The sequence below is a fragment of the Trichosurus vulpecula genome, chromosome 4, assembly GCF_011100635.1.
Source record: "Trichosurus vulpecula isolate mTriVul1 chromosome 4, mTriVul1.pri, whole genome shotgun sequence".
Lineage (NCBI taxonomy): Eukaryota > Metazoa > Chordata > Mammalia > Diprotodontia > Phalangeridae > Trichosurus > Trichosurus vulpecula.
Genome location: NC_050576.1, coordinates 134,722,220 through 134,745,017, shown reverse-complemented (window position 1 = coordinate 134,745,017; position 22,798 = coordinate 134,722,220). Strand labels below are relative to the sequence as shown.

The 22,798-nt window shown below is 40.2% G+C and overlaps 1 protein-coding gene across 1 annotated transcript in view; it reads right to left on the bottom strand.

Moving 5' to 3' along the window:
• Positions 1-8,264: 8,264 nt before the first annotated feature.
• SMYD3 (SET and MYND domain containing 3) overlaps positions 8,265-22,798 on the bottom strand; it is a 1,057,397-nt gene continuing 1,042,863 nt past the window's right edge. The window contains exon 12 of the mRNA XM_036758267.1: positions 8,265-8,634. Coding sequence (XP_036614162.1) covers positions 8,533-8,634 — 102 coding nt within the window. The 3' untranslated portion in view covers positions 8,265-8,532. The remainder of the gene's footprint in view (positions 8,635-22,798) is intronic.

Here is a 22,798-nt window from a genome sequence, read left to right as displayed (position 1 = left end):
GTTATCTCTGTGTCTGTGGGCTGAGAAGTCTGGAAACTTCCTCTGCTGCCAGTGATTCAGTCTCCCAAGGTCTGCCCTGGCTTTACTGGGGCTGGGTCTGTGTTGGGGCTGGGTCTGTGCTGATGTGGCCTGTGCTAGACTGAGCTCCTTTTCCAGCCCTTGCTGTCGACCTTCCAGGTTGTCTTCAGCTGGAAATCTGCCTCATTCTGTCACTTTGTGGGTTCTGCCACTCTAGAATTTGTTCAGAGTCACTTTTTAGAGGTATGTGAAGGGATTTGGGGAACAGCTCAGTTGAGTCCCTGCTTTCACTCTGCCATCTTGGCTCCACTTCCCAGTTATTTTATAGTTTTAAAGGTATTCCATTTCTTTTGTCTTTTCAGTGTTGTTAGCATAGAATTGTGCATAATATGTTCTGATTATTTTTATTTCTTATAGTTTTGCTGCAATTTTGATCACTTACTTTTTATTGACTTGATTTTTTTGTTCCCTTTTTTTCATCAGATTAGCTAAGAGTTTATCAATTTTGGTCTTCAAAGAACCAGCTTTTAGATTTATTTCCACTCTAATTTTTATTATCTCCCCTTTTGTGCTAATTTTAGGTTTATTTGTTGATTTTCTAATTTTTAAAATACAATTCAGTTCATTAATTTTCTCTTTTGTTAATGAATGTTTGATAAGGGTATCATTCTCTGCCCCTTCCCTCTGGGCTGCTTTAGCTGCATAGTAGATATTTTGTTATGTTGTTTCATCATTATCACTCTCTTTAACATAATTATTGTTTCTATGATTTGTTCTTTGACCCATTCATTGTTTAAATTTCATTATTAAGTCTCTGTTTGGGAGATCTTTTCTTTCTTTCTTTCTTCCTTCCTTCCTTCCTTCCTTCCTTCCTTTCTTTCTTTCTCTTTCTTTCTTTCTTTCTTTCTTTCTTTCTTTCTTTCTTTCTTTCTTTCTTTCTTTCTTTCTTTCTTTCTTTCTTTCTTTCTTTCTTTCTTTCTTTCTTTCTTCCCTCCCTCATCTCTCTCTCTCTCTCTCTCTCTCTCTCTCTCTCTCTCTCTCTCTCTCTCTCTCTCTTTCCTCCTCTCCCTTTGACTCCCCTTTATCCACATAGGCTATCGTACCCTTGCCTTCAGGTACTCTGCCCAAAGGTACATAAATTTTGATCCCTGAAACCTCACAAGATAACTTGGAGTTTATGGGTTAGATGTTTTTCTTAAGGATCCAAATTACTCTGGCTGTCCTTAATTGGCCAATGGTAGTTTCCAGGCCAAGTCCCACTTGATTATTGTTTGGGCCCTGATGGGCTCAGGGTGAATATAAACAGCATTTATTTCTGTTTTGACCAGAAACCCTAAGGATCTTTCCCTCCGAGATTCAATTTTTTTTAACTAGGTAAAAGAGGCTATTCTCTGCCTCATTTCTTACCTATCCTTAATCACTGAATGGGTGTTGCCTCAGTCAAACTGATATATGTTAAAGACCTTAGCTTAAAAAGGCCAAGCTTGGTCTCCCACTGCATCTAGGGCCATCTTCAATGGTACTGATCTGTATCTTACCACTGGACCTCCCTGATGTCATGGTCCTCTTTGAGAATGAAGGACAAACTACAACAAAAACTCTATTTGGGAACTGTATCTTTTGTTTATAGTTCCTGAACCTATTTCTATTTTTATTGTATTATGGTCTGTAAAAAATATATGAACTATTTGTGCCTTTCTAAATATTTGTAGTTTCTTTGTGCCCAGTGAATTTTGTAAAAGTCCTACATGGTGCTGAAAAAATATGTATATTGTTTTGCTGCCTCATTTAAAAGATTCTTTTAATTTTTTAAAAATTATTTTTGCCTTTTAGTTTCTTTAGAAATTTATGCAGTTCCTTATTTTCCCTTTGGTTTATCTTTCTATTAGACTTATCCAAATCTGGGAGAGGGATACTGAAATCTCCTGTCACCATCATGTTACTATTTGTATCTTCTTTTAGCTCCACTAATATTTCCTTGATGAATTTGAATGCTAAGGCATATGGAGTGTATAAGTTTATTACTAATATCGGCTTGTTGTCTATGGTTCCTGTCAGGATAATAGTTTCCTTGTTTATCCTTTTTATTATTCAAATGTTTGTTTTTGCTTTGTCAGATAACATAATTGCAATTCCTGGTTTTTTGGAACCTACTTGATGCACAGTAAATTTTTATCCATCCCTTCAGTTTTATTTTGTGTGTTTTTGAAACGTGTTTCTTATAAGCAACAGATTGTAGGGTTTTATTTTCCCATCCAATCTATAACTCTTTTCCATTTTACTGGATTTTTTAATCCATTCACATTTAAAGTTATGAGTTAGGTTTATATTTTCCTCCATCTGTCTCTAATGGTTTTTTTTCAAGTTGTGATTTTCTCTTTTCTTCTGTATAAACATAGTATTATGTTCCTTCAGTGATTTTAATAATTTTTTAAAGGTGGCCTTGTTCCTACTGCCTCTCTTCCGCTCACTCCTCATCCCCTCTTCTCATTTGTTACCCATTTCCCTTGGGGTTTTGTTTATTAGTTTCTGTTAGAAACAGGGGAGCAGTTTTGTTTCCACAGAGTTGAAAGCATTCCTTTTCCTCCCCCTCATCCTCCCTCTCCACCCCAGCTTTAGCAGAAACCAGGCCTTGGTCAGTCAGGTGAAAGGTTAGATGCATGCTTAAATAAGCCACTTGAGAAGGGCATGACATAGACAGTCAAGGGTTTGCATCTGGCCAATGAAAGGCCTGGTGGGAGATTTGAGGTGGGGGTCTATAAAAGGATTGGCATCCACCTGAGTCCTTTGTACTTTCTCCTGCACTCTGTTCAGGGGGAATAAATGTAAACTATAGTTAAAATGTTGCTGGCTTCCCAATGAGTATTGATTATTCCTAGACATTGTAAGTATGTTTCTAACAGTTTCTTTTTCTCTTATGTTTATATCTGGCTGTGTAATTCCCTTCCCCCCTTTTTTTCCTCTTAGATAACACCTTTTTCTCCTTCCCCTCATCTAATTCTGTTCATTAGTTTAAAAAAATTTTTTTTGGTGTTCCTTTACAAAAAAGTTTTCTCTCAACTCTTTTCATTATCCACTCTCTCTTTCTGTTTACTCTAGAGGGTACTCTCTAATTCATGACTTCTATAATTATCTGGTCTCTCTCTTTTCTCTATAATCCTCACATAATCAAAGCTTCCAAGGTATCCATTCTAGGTTCTCCCCTCTTGGAGGTTTCTGCCACTGAGTTTTAGAGTTTGCCCCATGGATGCCCCTTTTCCATTGTGCTTCATTCCCAGAACAATGCCACTTATTACAGGTATCATAGAGGACACTGCCCCCATGGCAGGGCTCCCCTATCACTACTGCCCTCATTATGCAGCCCACTACTGATCTATACCCTAAAGGCATTCAGTAAGTGAGAAGATCTCCCCCCCCCCCACCCGCATATGAATAGATTTCAGGTGGGGCTCCAGGTGGGGCCAGCAAAGGGAGGTCTGATTAGATCTTCACTCCTAAGTAGGCCCCAAACCCCTATTAGGTGCTAAGCCCATGTGGTCATGAAGCTCCCAGGGCCCTAAGGGGAGTTGCTAGGACCAGAGCCAATAGTATGTGCCTAAGTTCTGGTTGATCAGATGATGCTTTAGTTGATCAGATGATGCTTTAGTCGATCAGATGATGTCTAAGGACTGTATAAAAAGAGAGAACAGAGCTTGGAGAGGCCAGATATGGCAGAAGCAGGAGGAGGAGGAGCAGTGGAAGCAGAACCAGCAGAAGCCGAAGCTGGAGGAGCAGAAGCTGAAGCAGCAGGTGCTGAAGAAGCCGAGAAGCTGAAGGAGCAGGAGAAGCTGGAGAAACTGAGGATTAGGAGGAGCAGAAACTGAGCTTGGGACTTGTGAATGATCTTCTTACAGGAGGGCCCTAGCTTTGGGGGTAAGGACAAGTATGGTTTGGCTTGCTGCCATAATATTTTTCTGTAACCTCCTGGTTACTATTGTGAGGTGGGCTTATTGGATCTGGAAGGTTTTGGCCACGATATCAAATTGGGGGCATTGGTTCTTGGGTCTGATACTTTGGAGCTTGAATAAATGCTTTAATTCCTCTGCCTTCTACTTAGAGAATTCCTTACATCCTGTGATTCTGAACCATTCAGGCATTCTCATGATCTTCTTCGAAGTCATGAATTCTGCCTTAATGCTATACCTCCCTTCCTTACCTTCACTTCCCACTCCACATTTGTCTAAAGATCTCCTTCTTAGGCCTATGCTCTCCTACTTCTACAGATTCCAGTTGTCCCCCGGGTGTTCTGACTCCCTCCTTCCCATTGTAGGATAAGCAGACTTTTCAAATGCCAAGTCCCCTAGGCGTCACCCAGTATAAGGTCTTTTATCTCTTTTTAAAGACCTTCTCTCTTCACTTATAGAAGCATTTACCAGCAGAACCTCCTCTCACCACCAAAATAAGATCTCCTTTCCTTCTCATTTTCACCACCCCCCTCCTCACCCACTCCCTTGTAGACTCTTCTCTGAGACCACATAGAACCACCTCTCATTGGATAGTCTTTAGTTTGATCTCAGCACATCATGCACTCCTCTCTATCTCCTTGTTCCCCTCCCTCCCTTCATATACCTTCCCATGTTGTAATATAGTCCCACAAAAAAATCATTGACGTGTAGGCAGGATGTTGCCAGGTTCAGTCCCTAATGCTGTCTCTACTTCACTGTTATCTCTATGAGATTTCTGGCTTTCATCCATCTCCTTGTGTACATTTGGGGTTAATTGTGGGCAATTGGGGTTAAGTGACTTGTCTAGGGTCACACAGCTAGTAAGTGTCAAGTGTATGAGGTCGCATTTGAATTCATGTTCTCCTGATACCAGGGCTGGTGCTCTACCTACTGTGCCACCTAGTTGCCCCTCCTTGTATATATTTAGAAAGAAGCCTCTAATTGGTTTCTGTTCTCACACTGTTGCTGTTATCCTTGCTTATTGCATTTATTCATTCGCCCTGCATTTCTTTCGTTTGGGGATATTCAAGAAGCAAATAGTTTCTCCAGTTCTGGTTTTCTTTCTAAAAATGTTTCAAACTCTTCTTAATTATTGAACATCTTTTTTTTCTACATGGTTATAAGCTCAGATTTTCAGGATAGCTCAACCTGGGCTGCATCCTTGGCTCTACTACTCTTTGGAACACATTATTCTATTTTTCCCTTCATTTTCTAGTTATACAGCATAGTCTTGTATTATTTGAATATCATTTCTTTTATATTTAAAAGTCTTTTTTTTTTTTATTTCTTGCAGAACTTGTTTCTGAATTGAATTGTTAAATTTAACCACTCTGTATTTTGGAGTTTGCAGACTTTGGTTAGTTTGTCTTCTCTTGGAGGCAATCTGTAAATTCTTTCAATTGAAATTTTCTTATATATGTTCAGAAGTCCCGGATAATTCTCTTCTATTATTTCCTTCATTATGATTCTTTTGTCCTGTCCTGCTATTCTAGGATACCTATGATCCTTAGGTTGTTTCTGTGTATCTTGTCTACAAGATTAATATGTGTAGTGAGTGTATTTTATTGAAAATTTTTTTCTTCTCTTCTTCTAGATTGTCTTTCACTTCAGTTATCTGCACTCTCAACTTATTGTTCTTTCATTTGTTTATTTGATGAGACTGACATTGCAGATTCCAGTTTTTCTATTCTATTCATTATTTTTGCTGTGCTAGGCCATAAATTTGGCTCTCATAATCCTTATTTCTCTTTTAAATCACTCGAGAACAGCATGTGGTGGTTCCATGTTCTTCTCAAATTCTATGGGGTCTCATATGTCTCTGTCTCACAAAGGTTGGATCATTTCCCTTTGTTTTTCAGTATTTATTGATAGATGCCTTAACTAGTTTACTAGATGTGGAGGCCATATTTCCTTCTGTTTTTAGTTTTTCCTGTTGAGTTATTGGTTTATGTTCAAGGTCTTTGGGTTTTCTTCTTTCTGAAAACTTTGGTAATTTCAGTCTTTTTCTCCCCTCATTTTTTTCTACCAAAAACTTTCTGACTTTCTCACATCTAATTGTGATTTCCTTGGAGGCTAGATCTCAAAGCATCTCAGCCTCCTCCCATGATGGGCAATTCATGATTCACCAGCTTAGATCTCGGCTGCACATGACTTTTGGGTCATTAAAATTGGCCCTAGGTGGGTGCTATGGTCTTTCTCTCAGGCTTAGTGAAGTGTGGCCCAGTCTCCTCCTCTCCCCCAACATATAGTGTGGCCTGTCCTGACCCATCCCACTCCTCCTCTTCCTCAGTTCTCTGGCTCAGCAGTGGTGCTACGAGGCTGTGGCCCTGGGTGGCCTTCTGCTCCTGAGGAGCTGTAACTGCCTGGCTTTCTCTTGCAGCCTGGGCAAATCTCTTATGGCCTGGAGCTGGGGGCTTCACAGTACTGAAAAGAGGGAGGGGAGGACTGAAATGGAGGAGTGGTTTTCATTGAAGCCTGTGTCGGGTTCTTGGGTCAGCCAGTGCAGTCTCACTGCTGGTGGCATGGGGGCAGGGAGAGGTGCTGAGGTGCTGGGTGAAGTTCAGATCAGTAAGCATCTGTTTACAGATTTTTTGAGGGTTGTTTTACCTTTTTTTGATTCTGGGTGTCTTAGATCAGGAAGATAGCTAAAGCTGCTTTATCCTTGGCACATAATTTCTGCCTTGGAAAGATGTGAGAGGTCATGGGGATCAGAAAAAATGCCTAAGTTATCGTCTTGTTGCTCATGTGACTGGAAGTTCCAGAATTCATTCCTTTTTGTGTGTTTTTTATTTTATTCTATATAACTTCTCTAATTTCTGTTTGCTTGGATAAATAGGTTTGCTTAGTATTCATTATTTGTGATCTTTTCTATGACCAGTTTTTGGTGGAAAGGGGCCAAGCTGGTGGCTATAAGCTTGAGGCTACCCTCTCTCCTTGTGAGTGACCACAGAAGCAGCTTTTCTTCTGAATCCATTGTATCCCTGGACTAGCAATATCTGAGAGGGGCAGCTTAGTGTGATAACCTCTCGAAAAGAGATGAGGTGAAGTAGCAAATGCCCAGTCACAGCCCTTCTGCTCTCATCACGGTAGGAAATCATTGTTTCACTTGGAGAGAATAGATTAGATTCTAGAGACACCTGTCTATGCAAGCTGTGAACCCCCGTCAATACATTTAGACAACCCATATGGACATACATATCTTAAATGGGCACACCTATCATGTACATCTGTAAATATAGATATCTATATATGTGCGTGTGTGTGTGTGTGTGTGTGTGTGTGTGTGTGTGTGTGTATGTATATATGTATATCTATCCATATCTCTCTATATGTAGAAATACCTACAGAGAAGGAAGGAAGGAAGGAAGATGGACATATGAATATACTTATTTCTTGACAGAAACAGGGAAGTTGGGAACAGTGTGGTGTTTTGTTTTGGATGTGAGTTTGAGATGCCTGTGGGGGTCATCTTAATTGGAATGCAGTTGGTAATGAGGGGGGAAAATGACTAGAACCAGATAAAGATCTGGGTGTCACCTACCTAGAAACTGATAACTGAACTCAGGTCAGCTGATGAAGTCACCATGAGAGAGAGTGTAAAAGGGAAAAGAAGGCCTGGAATAGAGCCTTGGAGTGTGCCCACATTGAAGGTGTAGTCTAAACTCCAGGGCTCCTTTCTAACCTTCCTTATTTCAAAAAGAAAACAAAAAACCCATGTGGTGACAGTGACAAAGATTCACACAGTGTTTGGAGTGGGAAGGAAAATTCATGAAGGACACTGAGGCTCACTTTTTCTTTTTGCATTAAACATACCTTGTCTGTTCTAATACCAGATGGTAATGGTAGCTCAGAATGATCTCTTTCCAAGAATTAGATTAAAATCTTCATTTCCCTAAATTTGAGCTGCAGGTATAAAGGGAAACGTGAATACATGGGATTTTCCATGAAAAATCTATCTTTTCACAGACAGGCTTCTAGGTTTTTGCATAGAAATGAATGAAAAACAACTGGTTTTTCCCCCAAATAATAATTATGAAAATCTGCTAGTGGAGGGAGGAGAGAATTCACAGGTAGAATGAGAAATACTGTTTCATTTTTGTCTCTCTGTCTCCACTGCCTAGCATCATACCTCACACGCATAGTAGGCACTCAGTCAATGCAGATGAATCAATTGTATAGAATTGAATCTCTATCTCACACACTGAGACCTTGCAAGCTAAGATTGCTAATAAGGAAGAAAAAAAAAACATCCACCACAAATTGCCAGATGGCATTGCCCACCAAACCTTCTGTTTATTATAATTTAGTTTCCTTCTAACTCAGTGGTTCCTGTTATTTGCAAACCACACGGACACCACTAGACACCTAGATAAACACAGCACAGCATTTTTGAGAGGTGAGGTTCACACAGCAAACAGAAAGCTCATTTGATAGACTCCAATGTTTGTGACCTAATCCAGACAATCAAGGCCTGATATGGTCAGCCTTCTTCCTTCAGAGTGGTAACCTTCTGGCCTAGGGTCAGGGCCTCTCATGCCACTTGCAGATTGGCCTCACAGTCTCCCAAAAGCAGCATCAGGTCTTCTACCAGGCTGTGGTCTCTGCCGTGTGTCACTTTCATAAGCTCAAAAGCCTGAATGAAAGAAAAAGACAGATTGCTTAGTACTTTTACCTCCTTCCTCTTCTTAACCTGTGCTTTGGGGAATCAAAGGACAGAATTCAAAGGGTTTTACAGCTAGGAATATAACCTTAACAGGTAGTCCAACCACATCATTTAAAAATAGAAACTGAAGCCTAGAAGGGGGAAATGTCTTGCTCAGTGAAACTATGATAAGAACGTTGGTGAGCCTGAGAGAGGTGAAGTCATTTGTGGTATAAAAACAACTCTCGGAATAGATTAGACCCCAGATAGAGAATCCACTCTGGTGTGAGTAACAAGGGGGGATCGATCAACAATCACACTGTAAGAGTTTAATAAATGTTTATTGATTAAATCAAGCAATAATCATTTAGTAAACACCTACTGGGTACCAGACCCAGGGGATACAAGTACTAGGTTTGAAACAATCTGTTCTCCTAATGAGCTCACACTCTAATAGGAAGAGACAAATACATATAAAAAATATGTACATATGACATACAGTAAATACATATAGCATAAATGTAAATAAAGACAAATCTATACAAAGTTATTAAAGACAAGGTAGTTTGGGAGGGAGGGCACTATCAGAGAAAGGGGGAATGAGGAAGGGCTCCATGCAGAAGATAGTGACTGAGATACATCTTAAGGAAAGGCAGGGAGATAGGAATTGGGTCTCTTGTGTTGAATGGAAAGCAGACCAGTTTGGCCCAAAGTGAGAGGTCAAAGCTTTCTTTTAAGTCTTTAAAAAAGGTCATCCCCTGCTTCTCATTTTCCCATACAGCATTTATTTAGACCTTTGATTTGGCTTGGAAATTGTTTCTCCTGCTTCCTGACTTTGGAGAATCATTTTACCTGAGCTGTAGGGAGAGGCTGGAATACCTAGGCATTGAGGTGGCTTGTCCAGTTCCTTTATGTGGTCCCCATTGCTTACTGTCTCTGGACCCAAAGAACTGACCTAATTATGAAAAACTGCTGTCATCACCCAGCCACAATGTGGGGAGACACGGTCATTTTCAACATGTACCCTCCAAAGGGGAAAGCCCAGTAGGAAGCTGGTGTGTTAAGATGCCAGGATGAATTGCAAATGAGAGGAGAGGACAGACAGTCCAGACAGACTTACATTTGCTATTCCTGGCTTGGGGCTTGAGGCCCTTTGTGTCTCTGTTTCTGGCCTTCTCTGGGGAAGAGACAAGGAACGCTGCCCTCAGAACAGCCAGCATAGTTTTATTAGTTTTCCCTATGGTCTTCTGATTAAAAATGAATCTTTGATTTGATTGTGGGATTGGGAGGAAAGCCTAGCTCTTGGTCTCATTCTCATCCCGCTGCATTGGCTCCAGCTCCTGATTCCCGGGGCATTTTATGGTCTGAAGCAGAAATCCACAGTATTACACAGAGAAAAGCTTTCAAGTCACTTTATAGGAAAGAAATTCTCTTGGTTGAAAAGGGGCTTAGATGGTCTCTTCCCTTCTACTCAGAAGGGAAGTGCTAGCAATCGGATCAGATCTGGGAGAAAGGATGGAAGCAGGCAGCAGCAATTTAACACTGGCCTAGGGGATGATTGGTGAACTGGATTAACAAGAAATTATTCCAGAAGAAAGACTAGACTAATTTGCAAAAGATTTTCATCTCTATGGGCTTTATTGAGACACCCTATGTTGGGAGTACAGCTTCCTCCTCTGGGTGGGTGGGTGGGTGGGTGTGTGGTGGGGGCAGATTTTCTAACTGCCATTATTCTGCTCCAGTTTGTCTGAATTGTTAAAAATTTAATTGATTTGGGCTTCCCACATGATAGCAGTATGTAGCACCTAAAGTGATTTTCCTAAAGCTCCAATTATGTCACACACACACACACACACACACCCTACTCAATTAACTCCAGTGGCTCCTCATCATCTCCAAAATCAAATACAAAATCCTCTGTTTGGCATCCAAAGCCCGTCCCCATATACCTTTCCAGCCTCCCTGACAGGTACCTCCAGAGACACTGACACTGGCCCCTTGGCTGTTGAACAAGACGCTCCGTCTCTCTGCCCTGGGTATTTTCTCTGGCTGATTCCATGTCTCTCCTTTGCTCCACTTTCAGAAGTCCCTGGCTTCTTTTAAGTTCTGCCTAAAATCCCACCTCCTACCGATCCTTCCCTAACCCCCCTTAATTCCAGTGCTTTCCCTCTTTTAATTATTTCCTATTTATCCTGTACATAGTTTACTTGTATATATTTGTTTGCTTGTAGTATCCTCCATTAGATTATGAGCTCCTTGAGGGCAGGGAGGGTCTTTTGCCTCTTTTTGTATCCCCAGCACTTGGAACAGCACCTGATGCTTGGTAGGCCCTTAATAAGTGTTTATTGATTGACAGTAGCAGATAGGAATTTGAGATTAAAACTGACCTGAAGCAAATAATTTAAATTCTTTGAGTGTCTGTTTCCTCAAATATAAACTGAGTTTGATGGACTATATGATTTCAAAGGTCTTCTCCATTTCTAAATCTACGATCTCATTTGGTTATCATCATGATATTTCAAATGAGTTAATTTTTGTTTTACTACATTAAAGTCTTGCTAATTCATTTTGCCTGTCTACTACTAGATGTCTATCACTTGGAGCACAGGTATCATGCTTCATTTATCCCAGCAGTACACAGTGAACACTTAATGTTTGCTGAATGATTATTTTCAGAGGTCGGAAGGCTCGGCCAGTTAATCTACAAATATTTATTAATCACTATGCCAGGTATGCGGCTTAGCCAATAAAAAAAGCAAAAACTGTCTCTGCCTTCAAGGAACTTACACTCAAACAGAGGAGACGACCTATACTATATGAGATACATACAGAAGGAGGGACAGCTGGGTGGCTCTTTGCATAGAGCACCAGGCCTGGAGTCTAGAAGATCTGAATTGAAGCTCAGATGCCTGCTAGCTCTGTGACCCTGAGAAAGTCATTTAACCCTGTTTGCTTCAGTTTCCTCAACTGTAAAATGGGATAGAGAAGGAAATGGCAAACCACTCCAGTATCTCTGCCAAGAAAACCCTCAAAGGGGTCACAAAGAGTCAAACAGAACTGAAATGACTGAACAACAATACCACCACAAAACAAAGTAAACAGAAGATGGGAATAGAATTGGACAGAACCTTAGAGGCTATCTAGTCCATCCCTCTTATTTTATAGAGGAGGAACTGGGGTCCCAAGAGCTTAAATGGTTTGCCCAAATTCTCACAGGTAGTAACAGAGTCAGGATTTGAACTCCGGTCTGCTCTGTCAACTCTCAAAGATCTTAGAAATCACTTAGTCTAACTTTTTTTTACACAGGAGTGAACTGAGTCTGAGAGAGATGAAGTAAAGTAGCAAAGGATATACATCTAGTCAGTCAATAAACATTTAGGAAATATCTACTTTGTGCCAGGGACTGTGCTAAAAGCTGAGGATAACAAAGAAAGGCAAAAGACAGCCTCTGCTCTCAAGGAGGTCACAATCTAAGGGGGCAGATGACATACAAAAAGCTACTACGTAAAAATTAGGTATACATAGGGTAAATTGAAGATACTCAACAGAAGGAAGGCACTAGAATTAAGGGAACTCTGGAAATGCTTCCTGTTGAAGGTGGGATGTCAGTCGGGACTTGAAAGGAGCCAGGAGTCTGGAGGAGTGTCTTGTGCGAGGAAGAGCAAGGTCAGTGTCACTGGCTGGAAGAGTATTTGGTGTATGTGTGTGTGGTGGGGTGTGGAGTAAGGTGTAAGAAGACCAGAATGGTAGGGATGGTGGTCAGGTTATGCAGGGCTTTGAATGCCAGACAGAGGATGTTATAGGGCAGCGCTAGCACTAAAACTCAAATCTTCGGACTCTCGGGATGATCCTCTTTATATATGCCTAGCTACATATTCCTGGTTCAACTCCTATCCAAATTATAAATTGGGTGGGGGAAGGAGAAACTTGACAGCTGTCTTCAAGTATCTGAAAGGATGTCATGTAGAAAAGAGATTGGTTTTGTTCAGCTTGCCCCTAGAAGCAATGAATGGGTGGATATTTCAAAGAGGCAGATTTAGTCTTGATGTGAGGAAAAACTTCCAAACAGAGGTATCCTAAAGTAGAATGAGCTTCTGTGGGAAGCAGGGATGTTTTCCCCCCACTAGAGTTTACTAAGCAGAAGCTGGATCCCACTGGTCAGGTATATTTCGGAAAGAATTCTTGTCCAGGTATAGGTTAGAAAAGATGGCCTTGAAGGTCCTTGACGATAATACTATGCCAGCATCCAAGAGAACAATCATGCCTTTCACTCTAGATACCAAGTTTCTATGAATATAATCTGAGACCATATCTTTTTTTGGCTGATTTATATATTTACAATATAATTATATTACATAATAATATATTTATATATTTTAAAAGCCTCTGATTTGGGGGGACAGGTCTAACAAAATACAGTGATGCTTAAGTCACCAGTGGACAGATATTTCAATGATGACTTATTTAGCCTTGGCAACTCATTAAAACAAAGAAAAATACGAAGAGTTGTTAGTCCTGTATATGGCCCTTGCCTTTCTACAGTGATAGTGGCAGAGTAGTAGAACAGAGAGTCAATGGATGCTGAGGCTCACGCAGTTTTTAGAGCAGTTATAAACATTAATTTAACCACTGGTACTACTCTGCATGAGAGTTCCTTTTGCAATGATCAAGGTATGGACGCCCACTGGTAAAACTAAATCGTATCAATCAACGTTGTTCTCACCGTTAATGAAACCAGGAGACAAAAGGAAGCAGGAGCTAAATGGAAAGATGGCATACAGATTCTACTTGGGAGATGCAAATAAATGTTTTACTGTGCTTTCCAAGTCAACAAGAAATATCATTTCAAAGGACACCATGATACGATAGATCATATTTTCCTGTGCTCGTTGGTATTAGCAAAAAGATCACAATGAAGATAAATGGTGGTTTTTGCACCAACATCTATTGCAGAGGTAGAAAAATTTGATAAAGAAATTGATGATTTTTCCCAATTAGAAATCAATCATGATAATTAGTTTCTTCATAAAGGAAGGAAAATATAGTTCAAAAGTAAGAAATGAGAGGTCAAATGCTTATAGGCTCTACGGAAGCCTCATTTCTGATTATAGTGAGAAGTGATTTGGAAGACTTTGGCTATGACAAACACCAACCAAATAATGTCACAAAAATTTAATCGATTTAACAAGAAATGGCTAATTATTGGTGTGTGGAAGTGATTTATGTACAGTCATATCATTGACTTGTTATAGAAAATATTAAAATCTATACCAAATCAGGAAATAAAAAAGAACAACTATGACTATCACGAATACCTAAAGGAATTTAACAGATGTAATCAACCACAAGGAGCCCAGAGAAGATAGAAACTGCTTCTGGCAGGAAATATTTGATCTGGCCAAGCAGACAGATAAGGTATCCAAGGAAAACGTTGGTTTAGCTCATTTCTAAAATTTTGCAGATGAAAATGGTGGACAATTGTGAGTAGTGTCATCTTATAAATCAGCAACAAGTGTAGAAAAAAATTAGTTTACAGAAAGCTTGGAAAGGGGTTGTTGTGAAGGTATTTAAGGAGGAAAACACAGAGTAAGTCCACGGTACAAGGGATCCAACTTTGAGAGCATTCAAGGATCAGTTCTCAAGATTTCTGAAAGAGAAGAGGATACCAGGAATAAATGAGATAATATATATAAAGTGCTCTATAAACCTTAAAGCACCGTATATTATTACAAATGTCTTCAGGGGAAAAAAATCAGACATGATTATGAAAGAGAGACAAAAATATCAATAACTACTCATCCATAGGCCTATTTCCCTATTTCTATAAAACATTTAAAAATATAAATAATCTACACATACATTGAGGAAGGTATGAAAAAGGAACAGGTGGGCTTTCATAAGTGACATGCTATAGCACATCTTTTTCTTTCACACAATGGACTGATAGAGATAATACTCAGATACCACCAAATTTGTTATTGTTTATTGACTTAAAAATGCATTTGGGTCCATAATGGAGAGATATTCTCCTACAGGGGTGGGGAACCTGTGGCCTAGAGGCCACATGTGGCATTCTAGGTCTTTTGGGTACAGCCTTTTGACTGACTCCAAGTTTTACACAACAAATCCTTTTGTTAAGGGGATGTGTTCTGTGAAGTTTGGATTCAGCCAAAGGGCCACATGTGAGGGCCACATGTGGACTCAAGGCCTCATGTTCCCCACCCCTATACACAAGAAGTTTCTAATGAATATGTCAAAATCATACAAGATTGTATAAACATCTCTCCTCAGCCCAAATCTTCTCCCTCTTCTCAGTAGAGAACCTCACCTCTTACTTTGCTGAAAATAAGTTTCTCCTTGTCTATGGAATTCTTCTCTATTCCTTACTGGCCTCCTCAGGTTTCCTCAATCTTTAAGAACAATTCTCCGCTTTAATCTGCCATGTTTTCAACTCTATCACTCCACTAAAATTGCTTTCCCCAAGCTTAACAGAGATCTCTTAACTGCTAAAGCCAATGATTTTTTTTCAGTCTTCATCCTCCATCCCTAAACCTGGGCATCCCTTAAAACTCTCTTCTGAGACCTCCTCTCTTCCCTCTGTATGCTCTCTCCTTTGGTGGTCTCAGTCAATAGCATTTATTAAGCCCTTACAATGTGCCAGGTACTATCCTAAATGCTGTGGATATAGAGAAAAACAAATGGCACAGTCACTGCCCTCAAGGAGCTCACATTCAAATAGGAAAGACAACACGCAAATAACTTTGTACATATAAGATACATGACTCCCAAGTTTACATCTCCAGCCCTAATCTCTCTATTAATTCCACTTCCATATTATCAGCTGCCTGCTGGGCATCCCAGCCTAGATGTCCCATTGAGAACTCAAACTAAACATATCCAAAATGGTACTCATATTTTCTTCCAAACCCATCTCTTCTTCAAACTTCACCTTTTTTGGTTAGGGCCACCACTGTCCTTCCAGGCATCCAAGTTTACAACCCTGCAGTCAGCATTCACTCTTTCCTCTCTCCCAATTCTAATCAATTATCAAGGTTTGTGGATTTTAGGTCCACAACATCTTTTTACATCTGTCCCCTTATCTTTACTCAAATAGTTCAGGTCCACATTGCTTCTCAACTGGATTAACACAACAGCTTCCTAATTAGTCACTCTGTCTTCAGTCTCTTCTCTTGCTTTTATATCTTTCACGTAGATGCCATATTGATATTCCTAAAACACAGATTGCTTAACACCCTCCCGCCACTCAGAGATTTTCAGTGACTCCCTATTGCCTCTAGGATTAGATAGAAAATTTCAGCCTGACATTTAAACACCTTCACAATCTGGCTCCCACCTACTTCCCAATCTAATTTCATATTAGTTCCTTTCATGCATTCTACAGTTCAGTCAAACTGGCCTAGCTGTTCCTTAATTAGGTTCCAGGCATGAATTTGTCTCACCCCATCCTATCAACAACCCTTCAACTAGGCAGCCAGGACCAAGTTGGATTTTTTTCTCCCATTCAAACAAAATGACAATAAATCCCAGGCCAAATCAGAATGATTGTTTCCTGCAGCTTTCTTCTCCCCAATTCTGTGCCTAACCACCCCCCCCCCATCTTCTCTGCTTCCATTGTACATGCACACTTGACAAAGATGACAATTCTGGTTTAATTTCCTGCAGCAGCATACAAAACAGATTTTAAGGAAATACAAAATCAAAACAGGTCTGTGTTGAGGAGAGCTTATCTTTTTCCAATAAATTTTATTTTTAAAATTGCTACATTTAAAAAACACACATGCAATCTTCCACAGAGAATTCATTGGAATCTCCTGAGAATGAAGTTACGCCCATTGGCAGACTTTAAATGTCATCCAAGAAATGGCAGTGTAGCTTGTCTTGCTTACCACAAGCATGTAATTCTTTTAGGAATAATGAGAGGGACCTTAGAATTGATTACATTCTTATCATCTATCTACATATATGTATGTATATTTACATATCTTTTGCATATATATAGGAATTTTAGAATTGTGGTCACATTTTTAAATGGAATGAATTGAATCAAATTATGATTTAAAGTTAGCAACAATAGGGCTATCCTATTAATTATTAATACAGATATATTAAGCTTATCAAGAATCTAATATGTCCTACACCATGAGCCTTGTGGAACCCAATAAATGACTTCCCCTGAGCACAGTCTAAATATGTAGATTTAACCAAAAGGGAACCAGTAAATGACTGAGAAGTTCCAATAGAATCAGGCCTCATAGTCTCTAATTTTGCTCCTTCCCTAACAAGAAAAATAATATATTATGCAAGTCTACTCATTTTTTGGCTCAATGAAAAAGGAGGGACTTCCTTACCAACTCATACTTGGAATGCCATCCCCCATCCAGTAATTGCCTGTCAAAAATCTTAACTATCCTTCAAGGTCCTGCTTAAACACTGCCACCTCCAGGAACCTCCCCTCATTCATTCTCATATTCTCTCTCTCTCCCCCTCCCTCCGTCCCTCTCTCCCCTCTCCCTCCCTCCCTCCCTCCCTCCCTCCCCATTTAGTACTAAATAAACTTTCTAAAATGCAGAACTGACTATAAATTAAATAGACTGTTTCGTGAGGTATCTCTGTAACTATGCATGTTCAAGAAGAAGCCTCTCATATGGGGTGGTATGGAGGGAATTATTTTATCAGGTGGAAGATTGGATCTCTGAAGTTCCTTGAAACACATAACATTCTGTGACTCCAAAAATCATGTTTGAAGCCACCTATTATACAATTAGCTCAAAATGGATACTCGATTTGAATATTAAAGGTCATGCAATAAAAACATTAGAAGAAAACTAGATAAAGTACCATTTACAGCTATGGTGAAGGGACAGTTGTTAAACAAGGGGCAGATAGGATCACAAAAGATAAAACAGAATATTTTATCACGTGACATTGAAAAGCTTTTGCACAAGCAAAATCAATGCAACTAGGATAAGAAGGGAAGCTATCATTTAAAATAAATCTTTGTATCAAATATGGGCCAGCCATCCCATTACCCTCTCAGCACCCTCTTAGTCCTGCCACAACTCTTTACACCACTTGACATCTGCCCCAGAGAAGGGTCCTTGTCTAGGGCAGTCATTCTACTGCCCTCCCAGCACATTCTCCAGTCTGCTATAACTCTGTACTGAGGGCAATCCGTCCACTTTCCTCCCCTCCTTTCCGCATCCATACTAGCTGCCTGGTGCCCTGGGACAACTCTCCTCTGGGGAAGACTCAGTGTTTGGTGAATTTCTGCCTGGATCCTCTATCTCAGGAAAAGAGTCAGCTTGCCCCACATCCACATAGTATGCCTGGCCCCTGGGGATAATGATAACTTGCTGAACTAATTTCTCAATTATGAACATCCTCTTATATTTAGCACAGTGCCTGCCATATAGTAGGTGCTTAATAAATGTTTATTAAATTGAATTCTCATTCCATCACACCCTCCCAATCTCAGTGATTCTGAACTCTTGTCTGGCGTCATACAAACATTTTCTCCTACTGCTTACTCCCATGTTCTCATCTTATGTCCTACTCTAAAGTTCCACTGTGCTCTCTGGAATGCTGGCTCCACAGTTAACAAACTTGTTTTCATCTTAAACCTTTTCCTTTATCATTCCTTCTCTCTTCTGACTCTCTTGAAGAACTGGCTCCCTCCTGCTGACACAGCAACCCTAGCCACCCTTTCCAACACTGGTTGCACTTTCACTTATAGCACCCACTCACTGGTTAAGATGAAGAAGTCAGAATACTCCATGGTCCCTATTGCCAATTCTGGACTTATCCTCTACCACCACCACTACTCCATCCCCTCTCCTTTGAGATTTATTCAATCCAAATCAAGGTTCTAGTATCTGTTATCTATTGACTCCAGGACATTCTCCTACCTTCCTCAAAAAATGCAGTTCCTGGCTCACAGTCTCCATGCTAAAACTCAGTGGTTGGCACTGACATAAACTTAGTTTCCTGAGCCAAATCCTTTCCCTACTCTTGCCCCTGATGCTACAAGACTTTGGTATACATACTGATACTTACTCAAATACATAACCTTCTAGCTCCTCAACTGATTGATTTCCTATGACCTACTCCTCCACCTCAACTCAGCTACCTACATAGATGGTTGTAGCTTTCATCTTGCCATCACCCACAAGCATTCTACTTACATATTCATGAACTCTCTGGTCATAATCTGTGGTCATTCTACCTCTCCTTCTGCCTTATTACCCCTAACCCTGTTGTTTGTCCTTACTGTGACCTCAATCCCTCCACTGGATACAGTCTTCTCCCTTCCCCACTTTGACCCCTTAGTGAATTCAACTCTACACTGTCCTTTTTTCTTAAGTTCCTAACCCCCTTAATTTTGCCCTGCCAAGTCCCAACCTTGGGTCACTTACACCATCCACTGTCCACACTCCTACACATGTTCTCCTGAAGGAAGCTGGAGAAAATCACACAACTGTGCTGACTGGGTCCATGACAACTTTATATTAAACAATTTCAATGGGGTTCTCCCTGCAGCAAAGCATTTTTTTAACATCTCCCTAAATGATTCACTATCTCATTCTTCATAGCAACTCTTCCAAATCTTTTCATCCCTCCTCAAATATCCTAAGGCCCCCTGTCTGCTCCCTTCCCCCCTTAGCTGAGACCTTTACCTCATATTTCACTGCAAAAAATTGAAACCATTCTCTGAAAGCTTCCTCTTATTCCCTACTCTTCATTTCCCATTACTCAGATGCCTTTTGCCACTATCATTTTCTTCATGTCTGTCTCACATGATGAAGTGGCCTTCTCCTTGCCCTTCTATACAGACATCCTATCTTCTGCAGTAGATTGCCTTCTCTACCAGCCTGACCTCTCACTAATTTTTGATCTCTCAATGACAACTGGCTGCTTCCCTACCAATCTACAAACATTCTCATGTCTCTGCTATTCTCAAAAAACCCTCAGTCCTTCCATCCCTCCTAGCTGTTGTCCTATATCTCTGCTCCCTTTTCTGGCTAAATTCCTTGAGAAAGCTGTCTCCAATAGGTACCTCCACTTTCTTTACTTTTCACTCTCTTAACTCCCAAGAGTTAAGACTTCCAACCTCGACTGCAACTGCTCTCTCCAAAGTTATCAGTATACACTAAAGTATAGAAGAACTTTCTGTAGTAGCAAAAAACCGAAAATGAAGTAAATATCCATCTAATGGGGAATGGCTAAATAAACTTTGGTATAGGAATTAAATGGAATATCACTGTGCCATGAGAAATGACAATATGAAGAATTTAGGGAAACATGGAAAGAAAGACTTCCATGAATTGGTGCAGGGTAAAGTCTTCAGAACTAGGAAGTCGAGCTACACCATAACAATGAAAATGGAAAGAAAAAAAATGAAACTGAATGCTTTTGTAGTTATAATGATTAAGTATGGATTCAGAGAAGAGATAAGAAGTTGCATTTAGGGTGGGGGAGACTATGGGTATGGAACATTGCCAGTACCATCAGACTCAGCTGATAGGTTGATTTGTTTTGGTGAACTGATTTTCCCTACCTCTTTTCTTATTTATATCTTGTTTCAGAGGGATGGATTGATATTGAACTGGCGATTGAGAAAGAGGGATATTCGTATTTTATATACACACATGTATACATGTATATATACATACACACATGTATACATGTATATATATATACATACACACATATGCACATAAATAGAAAAGAAGGTAATGTGAAAACAAAAGATAACATAAAAATTGAACAAAAATATTCTGTGTCCTATACTTCTATGAAAGAGACTGTTATAGGGGTGGAGATTGGGCCTTCAGGAGGTGGAGTGACCTGCCCAAGGTCATGGAGCCAAAGTTCATATCAAGGTCCTCTATCTGAGTCAGATGCAAATCAACAACCTGATCTCTCAATAAGCATTTATTGATTGCCTACTTTGTGATAGACACTGGGGACACAAAAACATAGATGAAACAGTCCTTGTCCCCAAGGAGTTTATCATAATTAGGAGGAGTGAATGTGACTACAGAGAAGTAGACATATAGGGTGTTCCTAAAGTCTGGACACATAGGCAAAAATGCGTATTTTCAAGAAATGAAATGAATGAAATTTTCAACAAAATTTTATTTAATTGGAATGTTAACAAATAACATCTTCAATATGATTTTCATCATTTGTGATGCAAAGGTTGATGCGCTTTGCAAGATTCACGTGAACTCGATGCAATAACTCCACATTGCCGCCAATTTTAGCAAATTCACTCTTTATGCGTTTATGTGTTCAATCAAGTGTGCTGCATCTGTGATTTTCATTGAGTACACCTTTTCTTTTAGCATACCCCAGAAAAAGAAGTCGCTGAGCAACACAGAGTCTTTGGTGAAACGGTTAGTGAGATGTTAATGAGATTTCCCGTGTGTCCAGATTTTAAGGACAACCTGTACAAGGTAATTTGGGAAAAGAGGCACCAGCAGCTAGGAATGGGGAGCTAGGGAAATCCTCATATGAGCTGAGGTTTTTAGAGATTTAGTCAACATGCATTTATTATATGTCTATTGTGTGCAAGGCACCATGTTCGATGCTTTGCATGATGAAACAATCTTTGCCCTCACAAAGGGGGAGAGAGGGAGGATATAACACGTACAAGGAAGAGAGTGAAGGGGAAAAGGAGAGGTTAAACCTTTCCTGGGATACGTGAGGGAGGAAGCAACACTAACAGATGGAGGAATCAGGCTGACCTTTGCACAGGCAGGTTCTGGGCATGTGGCTCATGAATGAGAATGCTGGAAAATCAGCAGGAAAGATCCTGAAATATCCTCTAGTGTCCAATGCTCTCACTTCCCATGACATTTTAGCGATATGGGAACTCAGGTCTTCAGACACTAGCTATTCAAGCCCAGCCAAATCTCTTAAATTTCCTCCTGCCTCAGTTTCCTCACCTGCAAAATGTGGGTAATAGAGCACCTACTCTCCAGGGTTGTTTTGAGGACAAAATGAAATATCTGTCAAGCACTTAGCCCAGAGCTTGGCACATAGTAAGCAAGATGTAAATGATTGTTTAAAAATATGTATGTACTTACATGTGTATATTGATCTCTTCCAGTAGAAGGTGAGGTCCTCGAGGCCAATGACTGTTTAATTTTTGTCTTTGTGCCTACACTGCCTAGCTCTAGCAATCTACATTGGACATGGTAGGTGCTAAATTAGCACTTATTAATTGATGCTTATGAATATCTACTGTTCGATCCATACTGTGCTGGGATCTGTGGGTCATACAAAGAGATATAAGACCCAGCCCCTGCCCTTGAAGAGCTTGGAGTCTCGTTGGCAAGGCAAAATACAGGAAAAGTTAACTAACGATATCAAATGGGTGGTACAGACAATGGGAGTCACAGGAATTTAGAGGAATAAGAGGTGGAGATATGGTGGGCTAGGTTGTTCAGGAAAGAGGTACTTTCAATTCCGGGCATTGAAGAAAGTCTAAGAATTAGATAATGGGACATTTAGGGTAGAGAAACAGTATGAATAAATTCCCTTAAGTTAAAAATTGTTGGTATGTGTGCAAGCAGAGTTGGGGGGAGGGGAGGAAATAGGCATTTATTAAGCACTATTTACCAGGCACTGTGCTAAACAGCTTACAATTATTAGTCTCATTTGATCCTCATAACAATCATGGTAGGTATTATCCTCATTTGACACTTGAGGAAACTGAGGCAGAGGTTAAGTGACTTGCCCAGGGTCACATAGCTAGCAAAGCATCTGAGGCTGGATTTGAACTCAGGTCTTTTTGACTCCAGGCCCAGCGCTCTATCCACTGTGCCACCATTTGCTTGGGGGATGGGGGTGGGAAAAGGTGTAGGAGAGGAGAGAGATTAATGAATAGACCTGTTTGGCGGAAGCAGAAATGTCCTAGAGGGGAATTCCTCAATTGTAGATTTCATCCTGTCTTCTCCTTCCTCCCAACCCCCTCTGCCCTCCTTTCTATAGACTCCAGGGGCTCTCTATTACCTGCATGATCAAATATAAAATTCACTGTTTGGAATTTAAAACTCTTCACACACTATATTCCAGTCTTCACATACTTTATGGTCTGGCAATAGCTGCCTTTTTGCTGTCTGTCACACAA